Source organism: Sporothrix brasiliensis (genome assembly GCF_000820605.1).
Source record: "Sporothrix brasiliensis 5110 chromosome Unknown Cont22, whole genome shotgun sequence".
NCBI lineage: Eukaryota > Fungi > Ascomycota > Sordariomycetes > Ophiostomatales > Ophiostomataceae > Sporothrix > Sporothrix brasiliensis.
The window spans coordinates 1,262,283-1,283,657 of NW_024467141.1; the positions used below are offsets into that span (position 1 = coordinate 1,262,283).

Genomic DNA, 21,375 nt, shown 5'->3' on the forward strand with positions numbered 1-21,375 from the left:
GTGGCCTGCTGTAGTCGTGCTGTGGCCGCAGATAGACATCTCAAAGCGGCAGCCTATTGCGAGAATGGACTGGCTTTGATGTGAGGAGAGTGTAAAAGTCGGACATCAGTATTGCATATTCGGCCCAAAATATCTCGACGAAGACAAAAATCCGGAGTCTCGACTACCAGTATATACAGTGGGCCAGGTGCGAACCATGTAAAATGCCCTAGCGGTCGTTCTTTCCCCAGGTAGCCAACGTCCTCCTCGCGAGGCTGTGCTGTAAATAGACTAGGCCACTTTAGTTTTCGGCTTAGAACTTCTTCTCAGCGCCTTCCCTCACTATCACCAACCCTTTTATCCTATCCGATGTCACAAAACGGCAGTTGGCGAAGACACATTGAGCGCCGGTAAATGGCCAACGAGCTATGGCACTACAATTCTGTTTAACTGAAACTCAACAAACCTCGGGCGATCATTCCCTTTACATGACGGCCACGGTAATCTCCTCGCGATTGCCTCGCTAGTTGTCTTTATCTCATGCCAAGCCACCGTGAACATCGACAAATGACGATTGTCTGCGACGACGGCCTTCCACCGGTGCTGTTTTATTTCTGGCACGGCTGTCGACCCCCCAAAAGTGGCCGTCTATCGTCTCCTCTCCAGCCGTCGTGTTAGTCCTGGTCCCGGTTCCAGTACCATGTGTCTCCCGTCCAACTTCTTGAACGAAGGGTATCTGGTTCCAGAGAGGGTCTCACAGAGAATTTGTATCGCGTCAGAGACGCGATATAGCAAGCTGCTTGACGTTATCGATACCCGTGGGTTGGCTAGTTCTTTTTAGAGCTATCCGTTCTGGCAGCTTCAGCAGGACGACCCCGGCCGCTCATATGGCCGGCTCACGACAACGGCACGGGCCGGTCATGGGTTGGTGACTTTAAGACGACAGCGAGTTGGAGGCCGTTCCACTGTTCCAATCCGGCTGCCAATTAGTGCCCACTTCCGGCCCATGGGTCAGCCCGGCTGCCTGCTCTAGGTGCAACCTCACCACATCATCGACCTGGCATCACACGACAACCACTGCCAAACCTCCGCCACCACTTTCCCGTCCATCAAAACAGCACACAGACAGAGGAAGCACCGAGGCAGCTGTGGCAATTGTGTCTATCAGCAGACATGACACGAAATGCTGATTTGCCAACAGTAAGGCCTGCCTGCGTAGAGCTGCATGAGAGTCCACATGCGATGCCACGCTTGTCCCCCACCTGCTACACCAATGTCGCCCCGCTTCATCTACTGGCACCCAGCTTGTCAAGAGGCTCTTTCGTGTCTCGTGTCATGGTTTACATTTGGCTTTATAGGTCTTTTAGTTCTTTTAGGCTTACGAGGTGCCACAGAAGGTGGGGTGCCACGGACACCTTGGCGCCTTTTGTTGAAGCTTTGTGTGTTCTTCTGTGTTTCTTCTTGGTTCTTTATTGGAACACATAGGGAGTACAAAGAGACGCTTTGACGATAACTGACAACTTGCCTCTTATTTTGGTTTGTTTTCCGGTAAGTTGACTCACTTCGTCCCTGTGCTATCATCGATATGAAGGGTATATCAGACATAGACATGCCCATTGCACGCTTCTCGATCTCGCCAACCTTCATGGTGGCACGAAATAATGCGCTGGGGGATGAAAACGATGCGGCAAATCATGGCTCTTGTTGTCGGCCATTACACAGACAAAAATCATAAACCTATCAGACCGCTATATACTTTTCCTTGGCCAAGTGTGCAGCTGCGTCTGTTTATGTGCTTTGTTTATCCAATACCGTCCCGTTTGTGCAGTTTTTTGATTATATGCACTGCAACCCCCTGTGCATACTTTTGCATTTGAGCCAGGTAAACAGTATTGCTGGAGTTGGTGGTCGCGTTTGTTGATATTGACTTTTGAGTTTTACGTGTAAGGAACTTTTGCCATTGCAGGCGGTTGGAGAGTCTCACTATTATTTGCTGCTGGCGTACAAAGCGGGCAAGAGAAGACCATCCTGAAGTAACGTGCTGATCACGACGCCATGAACGATCACCAACTCGCTCTTTCCGGCCCATGGTGCAAGTCGGCAACAGGTCATGTGCTCTGTCTCTATTTGCTTTGTTTTGATTTTTTTTTTTTGCGCGAGAATTGCCCCGTGTCTTCTGCATGCTGCGGCATTCCGCCTCCCTACCCAACGGCCAGGACGGGCGATGCCTAGCCAACCACTCGGTGCCCAATCATAAGCGCGAACAAATGCAAAGAAACGCAAGCCACGCTTGTATCTTGGTCTGTCCGCCACCTTGAAATGCTTGCACGTATGGTGGGTTGTTGAGGGCTTGTCGGACACCGGGCTGCCATCAAGTCCAACTGCTCTTGCCTATTCTCGCCTGGCTGCTCCGTCCCTCTCCAGTGTAGTTTTCTTGTTGACGCAGGATAGCCGAAACGGGAAGCTGTGTTGGCTGCAAACGCCCCTCGCTCCTGCTGGCGTGTGTACGTGACATGTTTATGGGAAAGTACGATCCGATGAATGCAAGATAGAAACAAGAAGGCGCAACCCAAACCAATGTGTCTTTTGTTTTTTGCCACCCAGGCCTTACACGCCATCGTCCACCTTTTGCACATCGCCAGTGCCTCCATCGCCAACGCCAACTCGCATATCACCACGGTCCAGCCTAATGTCTCCGCCGGTCGTCTCCCCAAATACTACAAGCCTGACAAGACCACGCTCATCGCGTCGACTACCGTAGCCCCACATTCGACCGGGGGCGTTTCAGGGCTGCAACAGCAGCAAAGCGACAAACGGCACAATCATTCTGCCGGGCAGACGAACAAAACACCAGGCCAACGGCAAGCCGAAACGGCGCAGCATCGTGGGAACGTTGGAGTCACTCTACTTTTTCCTCTGCCGTTCTCTGCATGTCATTGCCAGAACAGTGGCATCGATGGTATGACCATGGCCTCTCGTGGCCTGGCCACAAGATCTGCCCTGCGATATCGTGCCATATCTTGTTCCCCTCCAGCGTCGTATTACTTGGCGGCGTCCTGCTGCCCCCGCCCCTCCAGTCTTCTTCTGTGGCTCTGTGGATAGTTTTCATTCCGTTTCCCTTTCTGGAAGGCCAGAATGCCCCTCCTGGCTATCTTTGGCCTGGTCGTCTTTCCACAGCGGAAGACGAGAGATTGGGCCGAAGCGCAAAACGGAACCTTGTCCAAAGACAGAAACTCCCCCCACCAATGCCCTCCGCCCCTCTCTTTCCCTGCTTCCCTGCAAGGTGTTGATCACAAACTGTCTAGACATCGGAAGCAGTGGTCAAAATACTGCAAAATCGAGTCTAGTCCAGCCCAGACCGCTTTGGCCTTGTTGCCTTGCACTCCACCCACCGCCAAATTCCGCCTGTGATGGACATGTCACACATCATAGACACGGACACGCTGCCTGCCAGTCTTTCTGGCAGGTTGGCATGGCAGTCTGGCCAGAGACGGCACCCCGTCAGTACCACAAAGAGGAAGAGGAGGACCATTAGAGGGAATGGCCTCTTGTGTGCTCCATCGTGGTGCCTCAGCTTGTCCCACGACGCACGCAGGCGCAGATGCACGATGGGTGCCCGCATCTACCTCATTTGCCGCCTCCATTTGTGCATAAACCCTATGTCTGGTCACCTTTCCGTTCCCCCATTGCCCACCCGCCTTCTGCCTCTTGTATTTTTCGCCTGTACAGCGTACAGCAGCTGATATTGCACTAGTCGGTCTACCTACCGTCCCGTGCAAATGGGAAAATGGACGAGAACGAAAATCAAATAGGAATAGGAGAAGAGCCCTTGCGTCTCCGATGCACATGGTTGCCCCCCTCCCTTGCCGGCCTTGAGCTGACAGCTTTAGCGTGCAGGAGGCCCTGTAACAACAGCCCGAGTTGCACCAGGCAAGTCGACAACTGTGTCTGTTTGGTCACTCGGACACTCAAGATTCCCACACCATCGAATTCGTCCGAAAGAAGGGGGACATGGCGAAGTGCCCGTGGCCACCATTTCTAGACCATCAGGGCTCCCACCGCCGTTCCCACCGCCGTTCCCACCGCGAAACGGCACATCGAAAAACACAGAAATCCTCAGAAATTTCTCTTCCCAAGGCAGCACCTCCCCCTTGCTCTCCTAGTCGTCGCTCTCACCCTCTCTCTCCGTCATACGCTCCTTCAGTCCCTGTATAATATCTCCTCCGCGCCCGCATTCCCCCTTCTAGCCTTCTCCCGTCCTTTCCTGGTTTCCTTCTGCCTCTCTTTGTGACTGTCAGTTTGTCACAGGAAGAGGTTGATTTCGCTGCAAGTCCGCCGTTCCGCCACAAGTCCCCAACCACTACACAACTCGACGACGAGGAGGGGGAGAGAAAAGGCGACTTTCTTTGCAGGTCCAGTCCGTCTGCCGCTGTCCTGTGGCATCGATTTCGCTTTCATACCGACGGCGACGACGGCGACGATACCGCACCCGTATGTCCCAGTCCGATTGGCAACCGCACAACCTTTTGCAGCGAGAGATTCTCTGTTGCCGCAGCTGTCTCGGCCAGTACGAGTGCGTAGTTTTATTACCCGGCATTCCTCAGGACCTCCCAGTTCTAGCAAGTTCTGCCAGCCTTGCCCACCATTTTCATTCCCTGCCCTCTCACCGCAAAACAAAATCCGCTCGGGACTGGACCACCTTGGCTTTGCCATTTGGCTGGGCAGCACCTATTCCCTCTCGTTCCCTCTTGCCCTTTTACGATCCCTGTCGCGCCCAATCCCATCTTTCTCTTCATCTTTTTACTGTTTGTTTTGTCTGCCCTCGTCTCCACTCTCCATTTTCCCCCTGCCTTACCAGTTATTACGAGTCAACTTGTCACCGCAACTGCGAAAAGGTGCACTTCAGCCCCATCAACTTTAAGGCCCAATCGCCAGTGCGGAGCGGATCAAAGAAAGCGGACTCTGCCTCTGCATGTTGGCTGGGTTGGCAGGGTTTCTGAAATACCCACAGCAAGCCGCAGCACTGCAGCACGACAGAGTATTGCTCGCCTGGGCCGGGGCCTGGCCTTTTCCTCTGCAATCTCCATTCATCGCTTTAAATACCAACCCTTGCCCCATTCACAGAGGTGATGTTTTGGCGCCTCCTTTTTTGCAGCGCTCACCATCCAACAGCCCGTTTTTGTCTGATCACCAGAGAACACATTCTCTCACGCCTTTCGCCCCTGTCACATCCCTACCAACACAGAAACCAAAACAACAAATACTCGGGCGCATCCGCTAATCCAGACACTATCGCCCGTTAGCACAAAGATTCGTCCGGCTGTCCACAAAAACTGAACACGCTACCAATCCGACGTGCCGTCCCCTGGCCCCTATTGAGACTAGATTGAAAAACGCGACAAAACAAACACCAAGTCCCCCCCCCCTCTTTTCTTGGATCACGCCCCTCCGCCAATTCCGTTTGTTTTCGACTCTCTTAGGAAACCGACCATCGCTCATTTTCTTGCCAGGTCGCTCAACTCGTCTCTCGAAAGCACGCCTCCACAAAGCGCAGAACATCGACTGTTCGCACACCGGACGATTCTCGAACAAACCGCAGAAGTCCCAACGTTTGTCAGTTTATGCGCACAATTGCTACGGGCCGTCCCATTGTAGTTCGTCGCAAGTGACAGGCTTTTTCCACGATTCCTCGTCCCAATGTCGTAAGTTCAATATGCTGTGAATGAAAACGTAAAAACAATGACAAAATGGAATTAGAGCATTCAAGGCAAAGGGCCTTGTTTGTCACCTGTTGATCAGACGGTGCTGATAATCATACAACATAAACAGACATATACGCACAAGCAACTCCGTCGACCACCATTCTACCGGTTCATCGCGCGAATCAGACTCCATCACCGACGACGATAGCTCCCAGGGCTCATACGACTCTCCCTCGCAAAGTTGGGGCGAGGACTACGGCGATCTCGAACCTTCCGACTCAGCCTCGGCCAGCGGCGAATACCAACACCACCACGATCACCAGCGCAGAGCACCTGTCCGGACCGCCTCGCGCAAACACTCGCGTACCCAGCGTCAACAACAAAGCATCCCATACCGGACAGTCCAGGCACCGCCACAACCAGCCATGAGCACGGAACCGTCCGAAGAGTACGCCACGTATAGGACTCGTGGCTACCCCCAGCAGGGCACCAATGGGTACTATGCGCACCACGCGCAGAGTCACGTCGGCGGATTCACGCCTCCCTATGGCGGCAGCCGTGGACAAGTGGTCCAGTACGGCAATTACCAGAACCCCTTCACAAGTGGCCCAGCTTATTACAACGAGCGCCCGGCAGGCTATGACATGGTCCCCTACCAAAACAACTTCTTTGGCGCCGGACAATACGGCGTGCCGATGCCCCCGTATATGTACAACGCGCCTCCTCCGCCACCCACCGAGGCGCCAGGCCAGTCACACACCCCAGCACCCGCAGAAAAGAAGCCTGATCCAGAAGTGGAACGGATGAAGCAACAGCTTGAAATTCTCCAATTGGAGAAGAAGGCTAAGGAAGAGGAGATCAAGCAGAAGCAACTACAGGATCAGATGCGGCAGGCGGCCGAACTGGAGTTTGAGCGCCGCATGGAGCGCGCCCGCAAAGAGGCGGACGAGCAGAAAAAGGAGCTTGACAAGGCCAAGGCCGACGCCGAGCGGGATGCTCGTGAGCGCATGGAGGCCGAACGAAAAGCCGACGCGGAGAAGAAAGCACAACAAGAACAGGCCATCGCTCGCATCGAGGCGGAGGCCCGTGCCAAATTTGAAAAGGAACGCCGCGACGAGGAAGAACGGGTCAAGAGAGACGCCGAGATTGCTGCCGCCGCCGAAGCTGCTCTGAAAGCCAAGATGGAGGCGGCCGAGGCTGCAGCCAGAGCAAAGGCGGCCGCCGACTTCAAGGCGGAGATCGAGGCGAAAGAAGCCGCCGAAAAGAAGGTGAAGGAGGAGATAGAATGGCGCAAAAAGCTCGAGGAGGAAGCCAAGCTCAAGGCAGAGATCGAAGCGCGGACGAAGCTAGAGGAAGAGAGAAAGAAGGCCGAGGAGGCCAAGGAAGCAGAGGAAGAAAAGAAGAAGGAACACAAAGCGCTGGTCGCCAAACTCTCTGAGGAGGCCAAAGTCAAGCTGGAAGAGGAAAAGAAAAAGGCAGAGAAACTGCCAATCAAGTTTAAGGACGCTGTTGGGCGCAAGTTCCAGTTCCCCTTCAACCTCTGCCAGACATGGGCCGGGATGGAAGACCTTATCAAGCAGGCCTTTGTTCAAGTCGAAGCCATCGGCCCACATGTGTTGGAGGGACACTACGACCTAATCGGGCCCAACGGAGAGATTATCTTGCCTTCTATATGGGAGAAGGTTGTCGAACCCGATTGGTCGGTAACTATGCACATGTGGCCGATGGACAAGACACCGCCACTGCGGAACGGCATACACATGAACGGCGCGCACATGCCAGGCCACTTCCCGGGCGGGGCCATCCCCGTGGGCGGTGTCCGCGGCCACCACCCTATGCATGGTATGCCCCACGGGCGCGGTATGCCCGTGCCCGGGCGGCCGGGTATACCGCAACCAGGCACCGGTGCGCCGCGGCCGTGGGCCGGCATGATGCCCGGCATGATGCGACCTGGTCCAGGCGCCGTGCGCATGGGTGTACCGAATGTAGTCGATGGCGATCCTATCCGGCACGAAAAGAAAAAGAGCAGCAATGGAAAGCATGCGGGCACGAGTTTCCTCCAGTTCATGGGCGGCAAGCCACCCAAGGCGGGCAGGAAGTAAGTTTTTCTCTTCACCATCCTCCAGTCATTACTTGTGAGACCTGCTCATAGTAACACACATGCCTCCCAGGCGGAAATGATCAACGAAGATAAGAACAACAACACGATGATCCTACGACTCATGAACGTCTGAGCCAACAAGTTTACTTGCTACTCACTCCGGTCGACGACTGACTAATAACCGTACCCACGAATCATGGCGGCGACTCTTTCCTTGTTGTCTATCTTACTGCATTTTGGCTTCTGTTCTTGGATGTCCCCGGTCGAGTACTTTCTTCTATTTTCCAACGCCTTTTGTGGCCACCTTGCTCTGTTTTCATCCTGGCCGTTTTGATTCCCCTTGTTGCTTTGTTGTAGAATGCGTGTGCTTTTGGTTTTGTGTTTGCTGTTTGCTGTTTTCTGTTTGGTAGTTTTGTTACGTTTTGGGTTGATCGTTTCGACTTTTTCATGATCCTGCATACATTAGTCGTCTGGAGTATTTTGGAACTTGGGGGTCGAGGCTGTACCGTGGCGGATGAAGGTCGGGAGCTGCTTTGGTACTCAGATGCATCTTCACCAAAAGAATCTGCAACGGTTTTGTCAAATTTGGCTCTCAGAAAGCCGCCGTCCGTGTACAGACGGCGTTGTTTATTGGTATGAGACGGATGCTTGTGGTTTTATTGTATTCTTGATTTCTTATGCTTTTGGTTCGCTTGTGATTTTGTTGTTGTTTTCTCGTCACTTATACTTGTTAAATTTCTCTCCTTTTTTGCATATTGGTCTGAGCGAGTATTTGTTTTGATTTTTAACCAAAAAATAATACAATAGTATCTACCATTAGACAAATTATTGATAAAAAAAAGACAGTCACAGTGCACTTGAACGACAAACAATACTTCTATTTAGTCTATGGTGCATTCTATATGAACCTGCTGTCTTCGTAAATGTCATGCACGACACAAGTTTGTACTCGAAGGAGAGTCAGTGAAAGGCCTTAATAAACCCTCAACATCTCCGAAACCCATCCATCAACCATGATACCGACCGCGCCTCATAGCCTCCGGCCCAACAGCTCAGCAGCCCGCATTTCGAACGCTTCAATCATTTTGGTCGCCATCTCATTGCCGACTTGGGCAGCCGCCATTTGGTACAGCGGGTTGCGGAACTGGAATCGGATATGCAGCTCCACCTTTGTTTTTGGCGGTTGTGCTGCTGGTCCTGCTTCTGGTCCTGCTGCTGGTCCTGCTGCTGCCCCGTCACGACTGGCCGCCTTCAACGGCACCACAGTCCACCGCGTCACCAGGCTCTCGAATGTGTCGTCATCTGTGGCCGTTTGGGCACCCAACCGCCTGCCATCCTCGTCCTCGGTCGTATCGAGTCCAATCTCTTCGCGCTCCGCGGCGGTCAGTGTCGGCGCACCAGCCCGGCCCGATACGGCCTCGACGACACCGTGGCTGGGGACACAGTAGACACGGGACGAATACGTCTGCGAGAGCGGACCCCAGCCAACGGTGAGATCGGCACGAGCGGGCCAGGAGGAGGACGACGATCCATCGCGTAGAGACGGCGTGTTCCTCCACTGGGTGACATGGCTGCGGGTACAGTGCGGCAGAAACTTGGCATACGCGTCCACGTTGGCGATAATGCGGAACAGGTCACCGGCTGCGTACGGAAGTATCCGCACGGTCGTGATGGACTGCTGTGGACCACCCGAGCTAGATGCTGCTTGGCCGAGGGCGGCGGCCAGGTTGAAGAGGGAACGGCGTTCTGCGCGGTCTGTCCGTGGCCTGGCTCGTAACGGGGCAGCTTGCGAGGTTCTTTTAGGAGTTTCTGCATTGGAGTAGAAGGATCTCGATGCTGGGACTGGAGAAGCTGAGGCTGTCTGGGCCATGTTTTGTGACATACACCGGCATTGTCTTGGCGCGAGGCGGCGGAGGGTTCTGGAGGCCATGATGCTCGTGCCGGCCATTGGCGAGAGATATGTCACCGGGGCCGTGGAGATAGTTGGGGTCAAATTTAATAAAATCAACAAGTGAATAAAAACACTCTCCTGCCCCTTCACGACTGACTTTCTTGCGGGAAAGCTGCTTTTCCCCTGACCTTGTGAGCGTTAGTGGTGTCGTCTGTTTCCTGGCAGCTAATACGCTGCACAACAAGCCTGTGACAGCCGCTGCCAGTTGGGTACTGGAAAAGTGGATCCCGCCACAAACCGCACTAGCCACATGGCTCTGTTTCCAGGCACCGTATAAAGCTAAATTTTTTCGTGCCTGTTTTTGCGGTCCGTTTTCCTCCCTCTAAAATTTTTCTTTGGACCTCAAAGCGTGGCTTATTTTTTCTCTTCCCGCTTCGCCCACCATGCGCGTGTGTCGGTTCAAGGTCCCTTGCGATTCGATTCGATAGTCCTCGACTGACGAAGGGCATCGTTTGTGCCGTTCCTTTTTTCCCCTTCCCTTTCCTTTTCATTCACTTCTTGTCTGCACCGCAAAGCCTGAAAATGGCGGAACAAGTTGCTGGCCTGCCTATCGCCGCCGAGGATGCTGCCCCCGTTGCGGCGGCCTCCCTCGCGACCGGCGATGCTTCGCCGCCGGCTGAGACGCTGGCGGCCGAAGTGCCTGCCCACCGGTCCCACGACCCGAGCAACAACCAGAAGCGGACGGACCCGTTCATGTTCGGACAGCGCTTCCTGACGCAGGAGGACGACGTGTTCGAGTACAATGCCTGGGACCATGTCGAGACCGACGATGCATTCAAGGAGTATTCGGAGAAACAGTACGAGCTGCAACGGAGCTCGCCCGTGTCTGACTTTGACAAATGTAGGTTTTGGCTATCCCTTCCTCTTCGGTTTATGAATGCCCGCGGCCTCCCATCCTTGTTCAAGATTGAAGTGATGATTTGTATAAAATTAAAGCATAGTTCATCTGATTCCTGATGACAAACAAACACCATTTTTGTCTTTCGCTCCCATCTGATCCTATTCTTGAACAAGTACTTTTTTTGTTTTGATTGCTTCTTCACTGCACCCTGTTCGTTTTGCCTTTTTGGAACCCGCAGCTGACAATCAAACACAAGCCCGCTTCAATGGCGACCCGGCCAAGTGGTGGAATCTGTTCTACAAGAACAACACGGCCAACTTTTTCAAGGACCGGAAATGGCTCCAGCAAGAGTTTCCCATCCTAAACGAGGTGTGTGAGCCCGACGCGGGACCCAAGACCATCCTGGAGATTGGTGCGGGTGCGGGCAACACGGCGTTTCCCATCCTCTCTCGCAACCGCAACCCGCACCTGCGCATCCACGCCTGCGACTTTAGCAAGACGGCCGTCGACGTCATGCGCAAGGACGAGGCATACGACACAAAACACATACAGGCCGACGTCTGGGATGTGGCCGGCACGGGCGACGAGGCTGCACCGCCCGGACTGGGGCCTGCATCGGTCGACGTTGCCATTCTCGTGTTTATCTTCTCGGCGCTGTCGCCCACCCAGTGGAAGCAGGCCGTGGACAATGTAGCGCGTCTTGTCAAGCCCGGTGGCATAGTCTGCTTCCGCGACTACGGCCGCGGCGACCTGGCCCAAGTGCGGTTCCGCAAGGGCCGGTACCTGGAGGAGAACTTTTATATTCGCGGCGATGGCACGCGCGTGTACTTTTTCGACAAGGACGAACTGGTCAAGATCTGGACGGGCGTGGCCGAACCTGAGGCGACTGCGGAGGCAACCGAGGGTGAGATGCCGGCGGCGGGAGACGGGGACGCAGCGGACACGGCGGACACGGCGGCCCTCTACTCGGAGGAGGACGCACTGTTCACACTCGAGAACATGGGCATAGACCGGCGACTAATTGTCAACCGGGCCATGAAATTGAAAATGTACCGATGCTGGCTACAAGGTCGATTCCGGCGGAAGTGAGCGGCATAGGCCTCACTCCTCAACGATAGACATGATAATGATACCACTTTATGATATGAGACATAAGGAGACTGCCGAGAAACACATGCATCGAGCCCTGAATCGACGACGTGAATACGAGTGGGGTTTGTCGGTGCCAATTTAAGACAGCGTCTCAGCCGGGTCGTACAAGGGCTCACTGAGCTGTAATTGCGGCTGCATATGTCTCGTCTGCATTATTTTCACTTTCATCCAATGTCTCAATACGCTCGTGGCCACGTCCGCGCCATACCAAGCCACGGCTGCGCCTTTTGGTCCACATTGCTGCGTCTCCCGTAGTGTACGATGTACTTTTGCAAAACACGATGCACTTGCATAGATTCCCGTTTTCATCTCTCATATTTTCACGAGCTTCTTTCTTCCCTGTCCGATGCAGATTTGGAGGACTTTTATTTGGCGCAGGGGCGTGCCATCGCCTTGCTCCGTACTTTCGTCTCTCCATGTTCATCTAATCTTTCTACTTTTCCTTGACGTGGGTCCAAAGAAACATTGCTTTTGTGCGTCCGTCTTCGCTCTACCGATCTTTGGTGTGCGCTCTTCTTGGTCGTGGATCTGACCCAATTCTCCTCCATTCTCCGAAACGGGACTAGCGTCTTTTGACCAAGGTTTTTGGGTCGGCTTTCTCATTCAGGTCGATTATCTCCACCACAATTGCACAGTAATCGATGGGGCAGCAACAGCAGACAAATAACTACCCACGAAAAGACGGGCCAGGACATGCTTTGGTCCTTTTGTGGTTCTGGGTCTAGATCTCTGAACACAGCCTCACAGCCCGTGGGCCACCAGAGAAAGGATCATATCTGGTTGTTTTATTTGTTGAAGGGACAAAACCTGAAGAACCACGAACGGCAAACGTGCGTTAGTCAGCTCTACGACTATGCACACAAAGATCGCAGCAGAATGCGTTTGGTTGACTTGCGATAGTACATCGCTCCCATTGTCTGTGTCTGTTTTTTATTACGTCTATCGCGGTGTCTTTGTCTCCGCATATCTGCTTCGTTTTGTATGGAGGCAGGTAAGTCGTACTTTGTAGCCCTCACAGGAACAGCTGGCGCAAACGAAAGGCACAGCCGCTGACGTTGCCGTCGGACAACAAACAGCTGACCGACACACAGCACACCAGTGGTGGAAGATGGGAAGTTGCTCCGTGCGGTCGGGATATCCAGGAGGCAGCGTGCGATTTGAGGATTACCAACAGTCTATTTTTTGAAGATATTTAGCTGGCTGGCTGGATACTGGAAGAGGAAGCTACACCCAGACCGTTCCTGCAGCACCTTCCAGGCCAGGTCGGCCAGACTCGGGAAAGTGCGATCATGGACGATCGGACTAGCCCCACGACGTCAAAGGCCGTCTGGCCGTGAAAGGGTGTAGTGTCGACTAGGGCAGAACACGTACGATCTCATGCGACGAAACTTGGTGTGGAGGGCACGCCGTCGCGACTACGACGCTAGTAACGGCTAGCACGGGGTACTTACACACGCCCAGGCCTCTGTTCTCCAGCTCCAACAGGTGCTGTTGCTAGTTGATGACGTCGTTTGTTTGCCCCTCTGGAGCTCAGCAGACGTTCCTGCCCCAGAGAGCCCCCGACAGCTCGCAGCTCCTTCCCTCCCCAGCTTCATCTGTCCAGACCTGTTGCAAGCTGCTCCTGCCCGCACAGCTCTGGGGCAGTGGCACTGACTAGGCTCCCACGCACGACAAACGCAACGCTCGCTGCTCTCCTTATTCCCATCTTTTTCCCACGCTGACTCTTTTTCTATTTCACACATGCTCGTCCTGGTAACCCGGGGCTTCCTTTGAATGATCGACCTTACCCTACGTGCCGTGACGTCGTTTGCATCTTTATTCGTCTGTTCGCGCCCTTTTATTCTCATTTTGCTGACATTGCCGCTCAATTGGCCATTTTTTGCCTTTTTGTACATGGCCGTGCCCACTTTCTCACCGTCCATTCTCTCCATCTCATCTTTTAAGTCTTTTATTTTCTTTGGTTTTTCTTTCTTCCCTGCTACAAAAACCGGAGACAGGCATATCGGATCCTGTTGGCATCTTCACCGACTTCAATCACAATCCATCTCCTTCTCTTCGTCCGAGCAGAGCATCTCGACAACACAGTCAACAAAAGTCGACTTCGACACGCAGGCATCATCAAACGCCCTCTCCTACCTACCGAGATATTTGCACTGTAGGCATCTGAGCCTGCCAATCAAGGCATGTCGCTGAACGGGTCCACGGCGACACAACGCCAGCCGGCGCCTCGCGACAGCGGGCATTCGTATTCCTCGAGGCAGCAGCAGGCCAAGAACCAGCCAGGTGAGTCGCACCGAGCAGGAACAGTCATGCACGTGCAGGCATGCTCAGCGCATCGACAACAAAAGATGCAATGTTGAACATCACCACGTCTACTTTCGAGCTTTCCTTCCCCCCTGCGTCGTACCTCAAATCCTCAATCCCCAGCTTTATCCTCATGCCAGGGAACACTCAGCCCCTCCGATTTCCGCTGCATCGCCAAGTGGCGATCTGCAAACCGTGGGACGGGCAATCAGAAAACTGGCACTGCACCTGGGCCAGACGGGGCCTTGATCTGTTCTCCCGCGCTCTGCAGGAGAGTGTTCAGCACTACCAAGGCTTCCCTGCCTCCCTCACCCTCTTGCACGCATTTCCCCCCTAAGCTGTCTCGTTCTTGCCTCTCCAATCTGCGGGCTCTCGTTGCTGTCATATCCCAGGCATTCGGGATATATCAAACACCCCTGCCGGATATCACAGCACATCCCACAAGTTGCCACCCACACTTGACATGTCTTCTTTTCCGTTCCGCTTTGACGGCCGACTAACACGCTTTTCTCCGCATATTAAAAGACCTGTCTGGCCGCTTGGTCTATGCGGATCCACGCAGCCTGCCCTCGTTTCCCTCGGTCGGCGTCAAGCTGGACAGCACCAGCACCGCCGCCCTGACTGCTTCCAAGGTCAAGAGCCCGCCGGCCATTTTCAGCAACAGCGGGTCCGTTCACTCGGCATCCCTGAAAGCGGCCACCCAGGCGGCTGCCGCGGCCAGTGCTGCTCTGGTCTCCGCGAAACCCGCCGGCGCAAAGTCGCCGTCGGCACCTGAAAGTCGGTCGCGGAACGCCTCGCAATTTCAGCCAACAAACGCCGATTCTACGGAGCTTCCGTCTCCCACGCTACAAGAAGATAGCACGGCCACCGCGAGCAACGTCAACACCAACACCAACACCAACATGGCGACCAAGCCGTCCGGAAAATCGTCCGAAGGCTGGGGCAACTCCGCGGCCAATCAGGCCTTCCGCAAAAGCCAGATTCTCTCTGCCAAGCGAGCTTCCGCCCCTCCCGAGAAACCGATTCCCGAAATTGCCGCTCTCGGTTACCAGCCGTCTCTGCGTGCGGCCAAGGGCGCCATGAAGCAGGCGTCCCACACGGACGCCAAGTCCACGCCCGGCCTTGCCTCTAGCGCTGCCGCCACGTCTCTTTCTGGTGCGGCCTCGACCGCTGCTGGGGACAACTCGGCCCACTCTACGTCAATGCGGACGCGCAGCCGGGCTCAGTCTAGCCCACTAACGTTGCGCCAACAGAAGAGCATGTCGTCGCACTTCCCCGACAACACTGCATCGTACTCTCTGGTCAGCAGCCCTCCAGACCCCAAGGTTTCGGCCGCCAATGCTCTTAGTGCCGCAACCATCGCCCACAGCGCTTCGGCCAGGTCGCGCGGTTCGGCTAGCAACCGCGCCAGCTATGTAGGCGACGGTGGTTCCGTGCCCTACACAAACCTGGGCCGCCAGATGTACACTTCGCACCCCCCTGTTGGCCCTGAAACGGAGGACCAGAAGCACACCGACGGCCTCCACGCCTCGGCCGTCGCCCTGGCCAAGAAAATGTACAGCCCCGGCGTCGAGGGCGGGGTTTCGGGCGCCGGTGCCGGCGGCTCCTCTGTTCCCAACGTGCAGGAGCAGGCATACAAGCTCGCCCAGGAGCGCCTCGAGAAACTCCACGAGCTGCACGGCAAGGACCGCGAGTACCGCGACCACTACATGGACCCGAGCCTTGGTGCCTCGGCTGGTGGCGAGACGTCGCGCCGTCTGACCATGCGTGGCCGTCTCCGGCGTCGCCGCTCGTCTAGTGACGGTGACATCAATTCCGACCACCTGCGTCCGCAGGAGATCCGCAACCAGATGTCTCTCTTGTCAAGCCGCATCTCCGACGTGGAGGACAAGAGACGCCGCGACCGCCAGAACGTTCTCTTGGCCGCGCAACGCAATGTCAAGTCACAGCTGCAGGACATTGACGAGCAGGTCTATGCCAACTCGGGCAGATTGCCTCCGTCGGTCATGTCGAAGATTGAGCCCAAGATCAACTCCATGGCGCAGGAACGCGCGGACGCATATATCAGCAACTACCCGCGTTCGGACCAGGTCGATGTTGGCGGTGGCAAGTTCATAAACCGCACCGACGTGGACAGGCTTGCCACTCGCCGCGTGCAACCCGTCATCGATGACATGCACGAGAAGGCCCAAGCAGAGCATGACCGCCAGGCCAAGCTGCGCGAGAAAGACGAAGAGCGCAAGGCCGAAGCAGCCATAATCGACGCTCGCGGCAAGGATATGAAGGCCATGTACCGCCAGTTGAAGAGTGAGCTCATCCCATTGCTTTTATTCGGTTTCTACCGACCTCCAATTGCATCCACTAACAAAATGCAGAGGACGAAAAGGCCCGCAAGGCTGAAGAGAAAACTGCCAAGAGACATAGCAAAATCCTTGGCATTCCCATTGGCTTTGGTCTTGGTACGGGTGCTGCTGCCGCGAGCACCACCGGCGACAATGCCGGCAACCGTACTGACAAGGCAAGCAACGTCGTCAACGGCAAGGGTAAGCACAGTGCCGAGGACGATGCTGCTGAAACCGCCCGCCATGGCACGGGGGAAGATGTGATGACGGCTCCGGACACGTCCAGTGCTGCCAGTGACTTCCACTCCAACGATGTTTCGTCCCTGAGCAGTCCGACTAGCCCGGTCCCCAGAAGTGCCGGAACCGGTACCGGTATCGGCGCCGGTGCCGCTGCCACGGGTGCGGCTGTGGGTGTGGGTTCTCGTGCGACAAAACCGTCTGTTCCTACGACTACGGCTGCCGCTGATATCACCAACTCATCTTCGCTTGCCACAGCTCCTGTGACGCAGCCCGTCACCAAGGCTCCCGCTGCTCGTGATGCGTCGTCAGGTGCGGCGCCCAGTGCAGGCGCAATGACGACGCCGGCGACCCATGAGACGGCGGATCGCAGCGGCGCTCCCCTGGAAAAGAGCGGCAGTAACACCAGCCGGAGACTTTCCAGGCTGTTCGTCAAGACGCCCAAGGACAGCAACGTCGAGCGTACGAACCCAGAGAGCAGCGGCAACGTCCCGTCCAAGATTTCCGGTAGCGCCGTCGCTGGCACTGCCGGTGCGGTTGGCGCTGCCGGTGCTGTCGGTGCTGGTGTTGGATCCCAGTCCAAGTCTGTCGCCCCTGGCACCACCAACGGTGTCAGCTCCGGCCCTGCGTCTGCTGCCCCTGCTGCCCCTACTACTTCTAGCACTGCACCCGGCGCACGTGTTGGTACCGGTGTCGGTGCACCTATTTCGTCGGCGTCAGACAAGGCTTCGACACCAAAGTCGCCCGTGTCACCTTTGTCCGACGAGTCAGCATCGTCACCCAACTCCAACAGCAAGGTCAAGTCTTGGCTGAAGTCGCGCTTCTCGCGCGATCCGTCCAAGTCGTCGGCTTCCGCAAGCAATGACCCTGCCGCATCCACCTCGGGTAAGGCTGCGGCCACGGGCACTGGTGTCTCGACGGCGTCGACGGCAGGCTCAGCAGGCCCTGCACCCTCCAAAGACCTGGGTTCATCTGCCGTCGGATCCGATTCGCAGCGGCCCGACGCTGAGCGGACGTTTATTGGGGGCCACACACTGACATCTTCGGATAATAAGGACCGCGTCGGAAGCGGCTCCCTGACCATTCCTCTCATTGCTGGCGGCACCCTTGTCGCCGCAGGTGGTGCGACGGCTGCTGGTCTTGCTTCGTCTAAAGGTGACGCTCCGGCCTCTGGCCAGGGGAAGGAGACCCTTGGTGAGCAGCCGGGCAACAGCCCCAACCGTGTGAACCAGGCGTACTACACTCCCACAGGCAGCGAGGGCCCGAGCGCGACTCAACCTGGTGACCGTGCCGCGGATCTCAAGGAGCAGGGTGCCCCGAGCAAGTCGGGTCTCCCTGACTCGAAGGAGCTCACGGGTATCACGGCACCCAAGGACTCGTACGAGAAGGACGCCGCTGCGCTGGCTCCGGCCCAATCCGGCACTGATGCCGCGTCCAAGGGTCAGTATGGCAGCGGCTTTGGGAAACTGGGTCCTCTGACACCCATGACCATGGGTCCTGCTGAGGGCGCAAAGACTACCGGCACCACTGGTACCTCTGGTTCGTCCGGCCTTGCTGGCACCGCCGGTGTGGTTGGTGCTGCCGGTGCTGCCGGTGCTATTGGTACTGCCGGTGCTGCCGGTGCCGCCGCATCCACCAATCGTTCGAGCAACACGGGCGCACTCAACACTCCCAGCGCGGATTACACGCTTCCCGGAAATCGGACCAGCTATGCCAGCAGCCACTACAGCAACGATGCAGGTGTTCCCGGTGTGGCCGGTAGTGGTTTCGGCCTCATCGGGCACAACATTTTTGCCAACTACAGCGGCGCTTCGCCTGCTGCTGGCAAGCCGAAAACATCCGAGACCGCCGGAACTTCCGGGGCTGCCGCGGCCACTGACAATGTCGGTGGAGCGAACGACAAGGGTAACACATTTGTGTCCGTCCCGCCCCCAGCCAGCGACTCGGGCGTAAACGTAGCCGCGTTCACGCCGCCCAGGGCCGTCACCAACCCGGCCGAGAAGAGCGCAAGCCCTGTTCGTGATTCGCGCTTCCTTGAAAACCTCGAGGAGTACTCGTAGGTTGAACACAAAGGGCGAGGGCTGAATTTGTTTCAAGTTACTCTGCTTCCCGCGTTTTCTTCATTTGAAATACGATCTTTCGTGCCTCTCTTTTTTTCGCTTTTGATCTTTACAATGTTACATGTTCGTGTTGGTTTTGGGTTCTGCCATGTTCATCGTTTCTGTTAAACTGAAATATTTCGTTCCATTTTCTTATCCTCTCTTAGTTGATTTCATTTTTTCTTCCACACATCTTTCTCATTTCTTGGGTTTCGGTTTCAGACCTTACTGGCGTTTTCTGGACGGAAGCAACAGGATATCCCAGGGTTTTCATTCCTTTTACGTTCATGATTCCCAATTTACAACGGACAGGTGGCACAAGCTGTTTTTTTTTCTTTTTCTTTTTCCGATTGATTTCATTTCTGGTTTGATTCACCATATTCTAATTTTGGACACCCCCCCAAACATATCTTATGTCAAGTTTTGTTTGCTCTACTTGTATTACTGTACCCGAAATAGTTACCAAAACTGTATCGATATACGCCAAAGATATTACAAAAAAATGTTTCTAAAAATACGTACTCAAAATAAAATAAAAAACAACTATATCCATCGATAAACCAGAACACCAAAGACGCAAGAAATCCAAACCAAACCATGCAAAAGGATAATTATATACTCCGCAGATCTCATTACCACCATCGCATCACTTTATACAACCAGCACGTGTCATTTCTCGTCCAAAAGAGCCGTGTCCCGCTGCTACTGGTAACTCCGACTTGGCTGGTATGCTTGTCGTGGCTGGTTCAGCGGCTGGCTGCCGCCGTTGACTTCGTCTTCGACAAAAGTGTTGCCAGCTAGGTTGTTGGTACGTGGTGACCGCGTCGCGCGCGCCGCACTCTCGCCGTAGGTGTTGTCGTAGTAGCCAGTGGAGCCCGGGGCCGTTGGGGGTGCTGCATTCGCATTCGCATTCGCAGTATAGCCACGGTAGCTGCCGTTGGCCGCTTCCATCTCGCTCGGCCCCGCTGTGTGGCTGTTGCCTGGGTTGTAGTAGTTGTCGCCGTCCTGGGCCATGGCCGTGCCGCCTGCGGTGGCGCTGCTATTGGGGCCGTCGCTGCCGCTGCCGTTGGGGCCGTGCTTTTCGCGGTAGCGGCCCTTGAGGTGGCGTGTGCGGACGGCCGGGTACAGGTCGATGCAAAAGGAGAAGACGTAGAGCGCAAAGATAAAGGCAATAATCCACTCGACAATGGCACCGCCGGTGGTGTGGTGGGTGAAGGTCAGGGAGACAAAGATGATGGCGAGCACGATCTCGACGAGGACAAAGCTGAGCTTGACCCAGAAGGAGATGCTGAGGATGCGCAGGTGACGGTTGTGGATGCCCAGGCGCTGGTACTCCCAGCAGATGCAGATGGCCGACAGCACATAGCCGCCCAAAAACAGCAGGAGAAAGCCGTCGTGCAAGCGCTTGTGGTGGGCGACGTCAAAGACGGACAGCAGGATGAGGCCCGCGGTGCCGAGCAGGGCAAAGACAATGGTCAGAACGCCGAGCACCTTTTGACCGGTGCTGCCGTTGGGCGTGAGGCGGCCGGCATGGCGCAACCAGCGGTCGGCGAGGAACGACAGGTCCAGCGTGACGGTGGTGACGACGCAGAGGGCGATGAACATGGGCTTGAACTTGGGCGAGGCGCCGATATCGCTGATGTAGGCAACGGTCTGGTTGTCGTCCATCGAGACGTAGTGCTCGCGGTGGGTGTCGACGGCCCAGCCGATGAGCATGCCCATCAGCATGCCCAGCCAGACGGAGCCGGACAAGACGGGCAGTAGCTGAGGTGGGTAGAAGTAAGTCTTACAGGAATTCAAAGTACGGAAGTCATGTCGCTCGGGAGACTCCTTACCCAATAGGAAAAACAAGAAACCATTGTGGCGTATTGATGTGGTGGTCAGGAACGAGATGCCAAGGGGCGACGAGGCCAAGAGATTAGAGTAGTTCGTTCCAGGAAGTGCGTGCCGTGTGTGCCGGACAGGATGTATGCCGGACAGGATGTGCCGTCCCGAGCCCCTGCAGACGGTGGGTGTGTACGACGTATCGTCGATGTCGTTGGATGTGGCTGCGTCTTTGTACCCCTTTTTTGTCTGTTGGTGGCTTTTCACAGCGATGGCCAACGACCCAACAATCCGATTCTGTGCGCGAGCGGCCCTGAACCAAACGGCAGTTGTCTGTGGAAAGCTGCTGCGAGACGCTCCGTGAATATCCAATGATACCTTAAAATGGGGGTGACAAGATAAGAGGAGGGAAATGGATGAAAAGGCCGCCAACAGCGTCGCTCGTGAACCACAAACACAACAAACAGAAAGAGCAGCGTCGATGTGCCAACCAAGACAATAAGAGAATTAGCTTTTCACGGGGGGCCTTTCTCTTTTCTGCGCGAGCACTGTGCTTCTTTCAAAGGATTGCAGGGTAATCTCAAGTCTAGAACCTCTGCGTGCCAAGGATTTTCCTGCATTGTGGGCATCTCTTTCCTCTTTTGCTTTCGTCCTGTTGTCGCTGGAGGCAGCTACGCGTTGGTATGACGTCACGATTGCGATGGTCTGTCTGGTTGTCCCTTGCGCGTCGCTGTTGACGCCCAGCCGATTGCAGTTTGTGCGCTATTCCCCCCCTACGTCCCAGCTGTGTTGCCGCCCAAAAGGCCCTAACGCTTGCGCAAGACAGCGGTCTGAGTAATTTTA

At 55.4% G+C, this 21,375-nt stretch overlaps 5 protein-coding genes across 5 annotated transcripts; 3 read left to right on the forward strand and 2 right to left on the reverse strand.

Annotated features, from left to right (window-relative positions):
• Positions 1–5,676: 5,676 nt before the first annotated feature.
• SPBR_08219 (KAP-like kinetoplast-associated protein) lies at positions 5,677–7,915 on the forward strand (the record flags this gene model as incomplete). The annotated part of the gene is made up of 3 exons (XM_040766457.1): positions 5,677–5,681; positions 5,809–7,779; positions 7,834–7,915. 3 exons carry the CDS (start codon positions 5,677–5,679, stop codon positions 7,913–7,915), a joined length of 2,058 nt encoding a protein of 685 aa, XP_040614645.1.
• An 897-nt stretch (positions 7,916–8,812) lies between these two features.
• On the reverse strand, positions 8,813–9,674 carry SPBR_08625 (uncharacterized protein; the record flags this gene model as incomplete). The annotated part of the gene is made up of 2 exons (XM_040766863.1): positions 8,813–9,548; positions 9,667–9,674. The coding sequence occupies 2 exons, from the start codon at positions 9,672–9,674 to the stop codon at positions 8,813–8,815; spliced, it is 744 nt and encodes a 247-aa protein (XP_040614646.1).
• Positions 9,675–10,255: 581 nt separating this feature from the next.
• Positions 10,256–11,663, forward strand: SPBR_08445 (uncharacterized protein; the record flags this gene model as incomplete). The annotated part of the gene is made up of 2 exons (XM_040766683.1): positions 10,256–10,574; positions 10,813–11,663. The coding sequence occupies 2 exons, from the start codon at positions 10,256–10,258 to the stop codon at positions 11,661–11,663; spliced, it is 1,170 nt and encodes a 389-aa protein (XP_040614647.1).
• A 2,246-nt stretch (positions 11,664–13,909) lies between these two features.
• On the forward strand, positions 13,910–18,669 carry SPBR_08072 (uncharacterized protein; the record flags this gene model as incomplete). The annotated part of the gene is made up of 3 exons (XM_040766310.1): positions 13,910–14,009; positions 14,556–16,337; positions 16,406–18,669. The coding sequence occupies 3 exons, from the start codon at positions 13,910–13,912 to the stop codon at positions 18,667–18,669; spliced, it is 4,146 nt and encodes a 1,381-aa protein (XP_040614648.1).
• Positions 18,670–19,410: 741 nt separating this feature from the next.
• SPBR_08535 (uncharacterized protein) lies at positions 19,411–20,567 on the reverse strand (the record flags this gene model as incomplete). The annotated part of the gene is made up of 2 exons (XM_040766773.1): positions 19,411–20,472; positions 20,544–20,567. The coding sequence occupies 2 exons, from the start codon at positions 20,565–20,567 to the stop codon at positions 19,411–19,413; spliced, it is 1,086 nt and encodes a 361-aa protein (XP_040614649.1).
• Between the last annotated feature and the right edge of the window lie 808 nt (positions 20,568–21,375).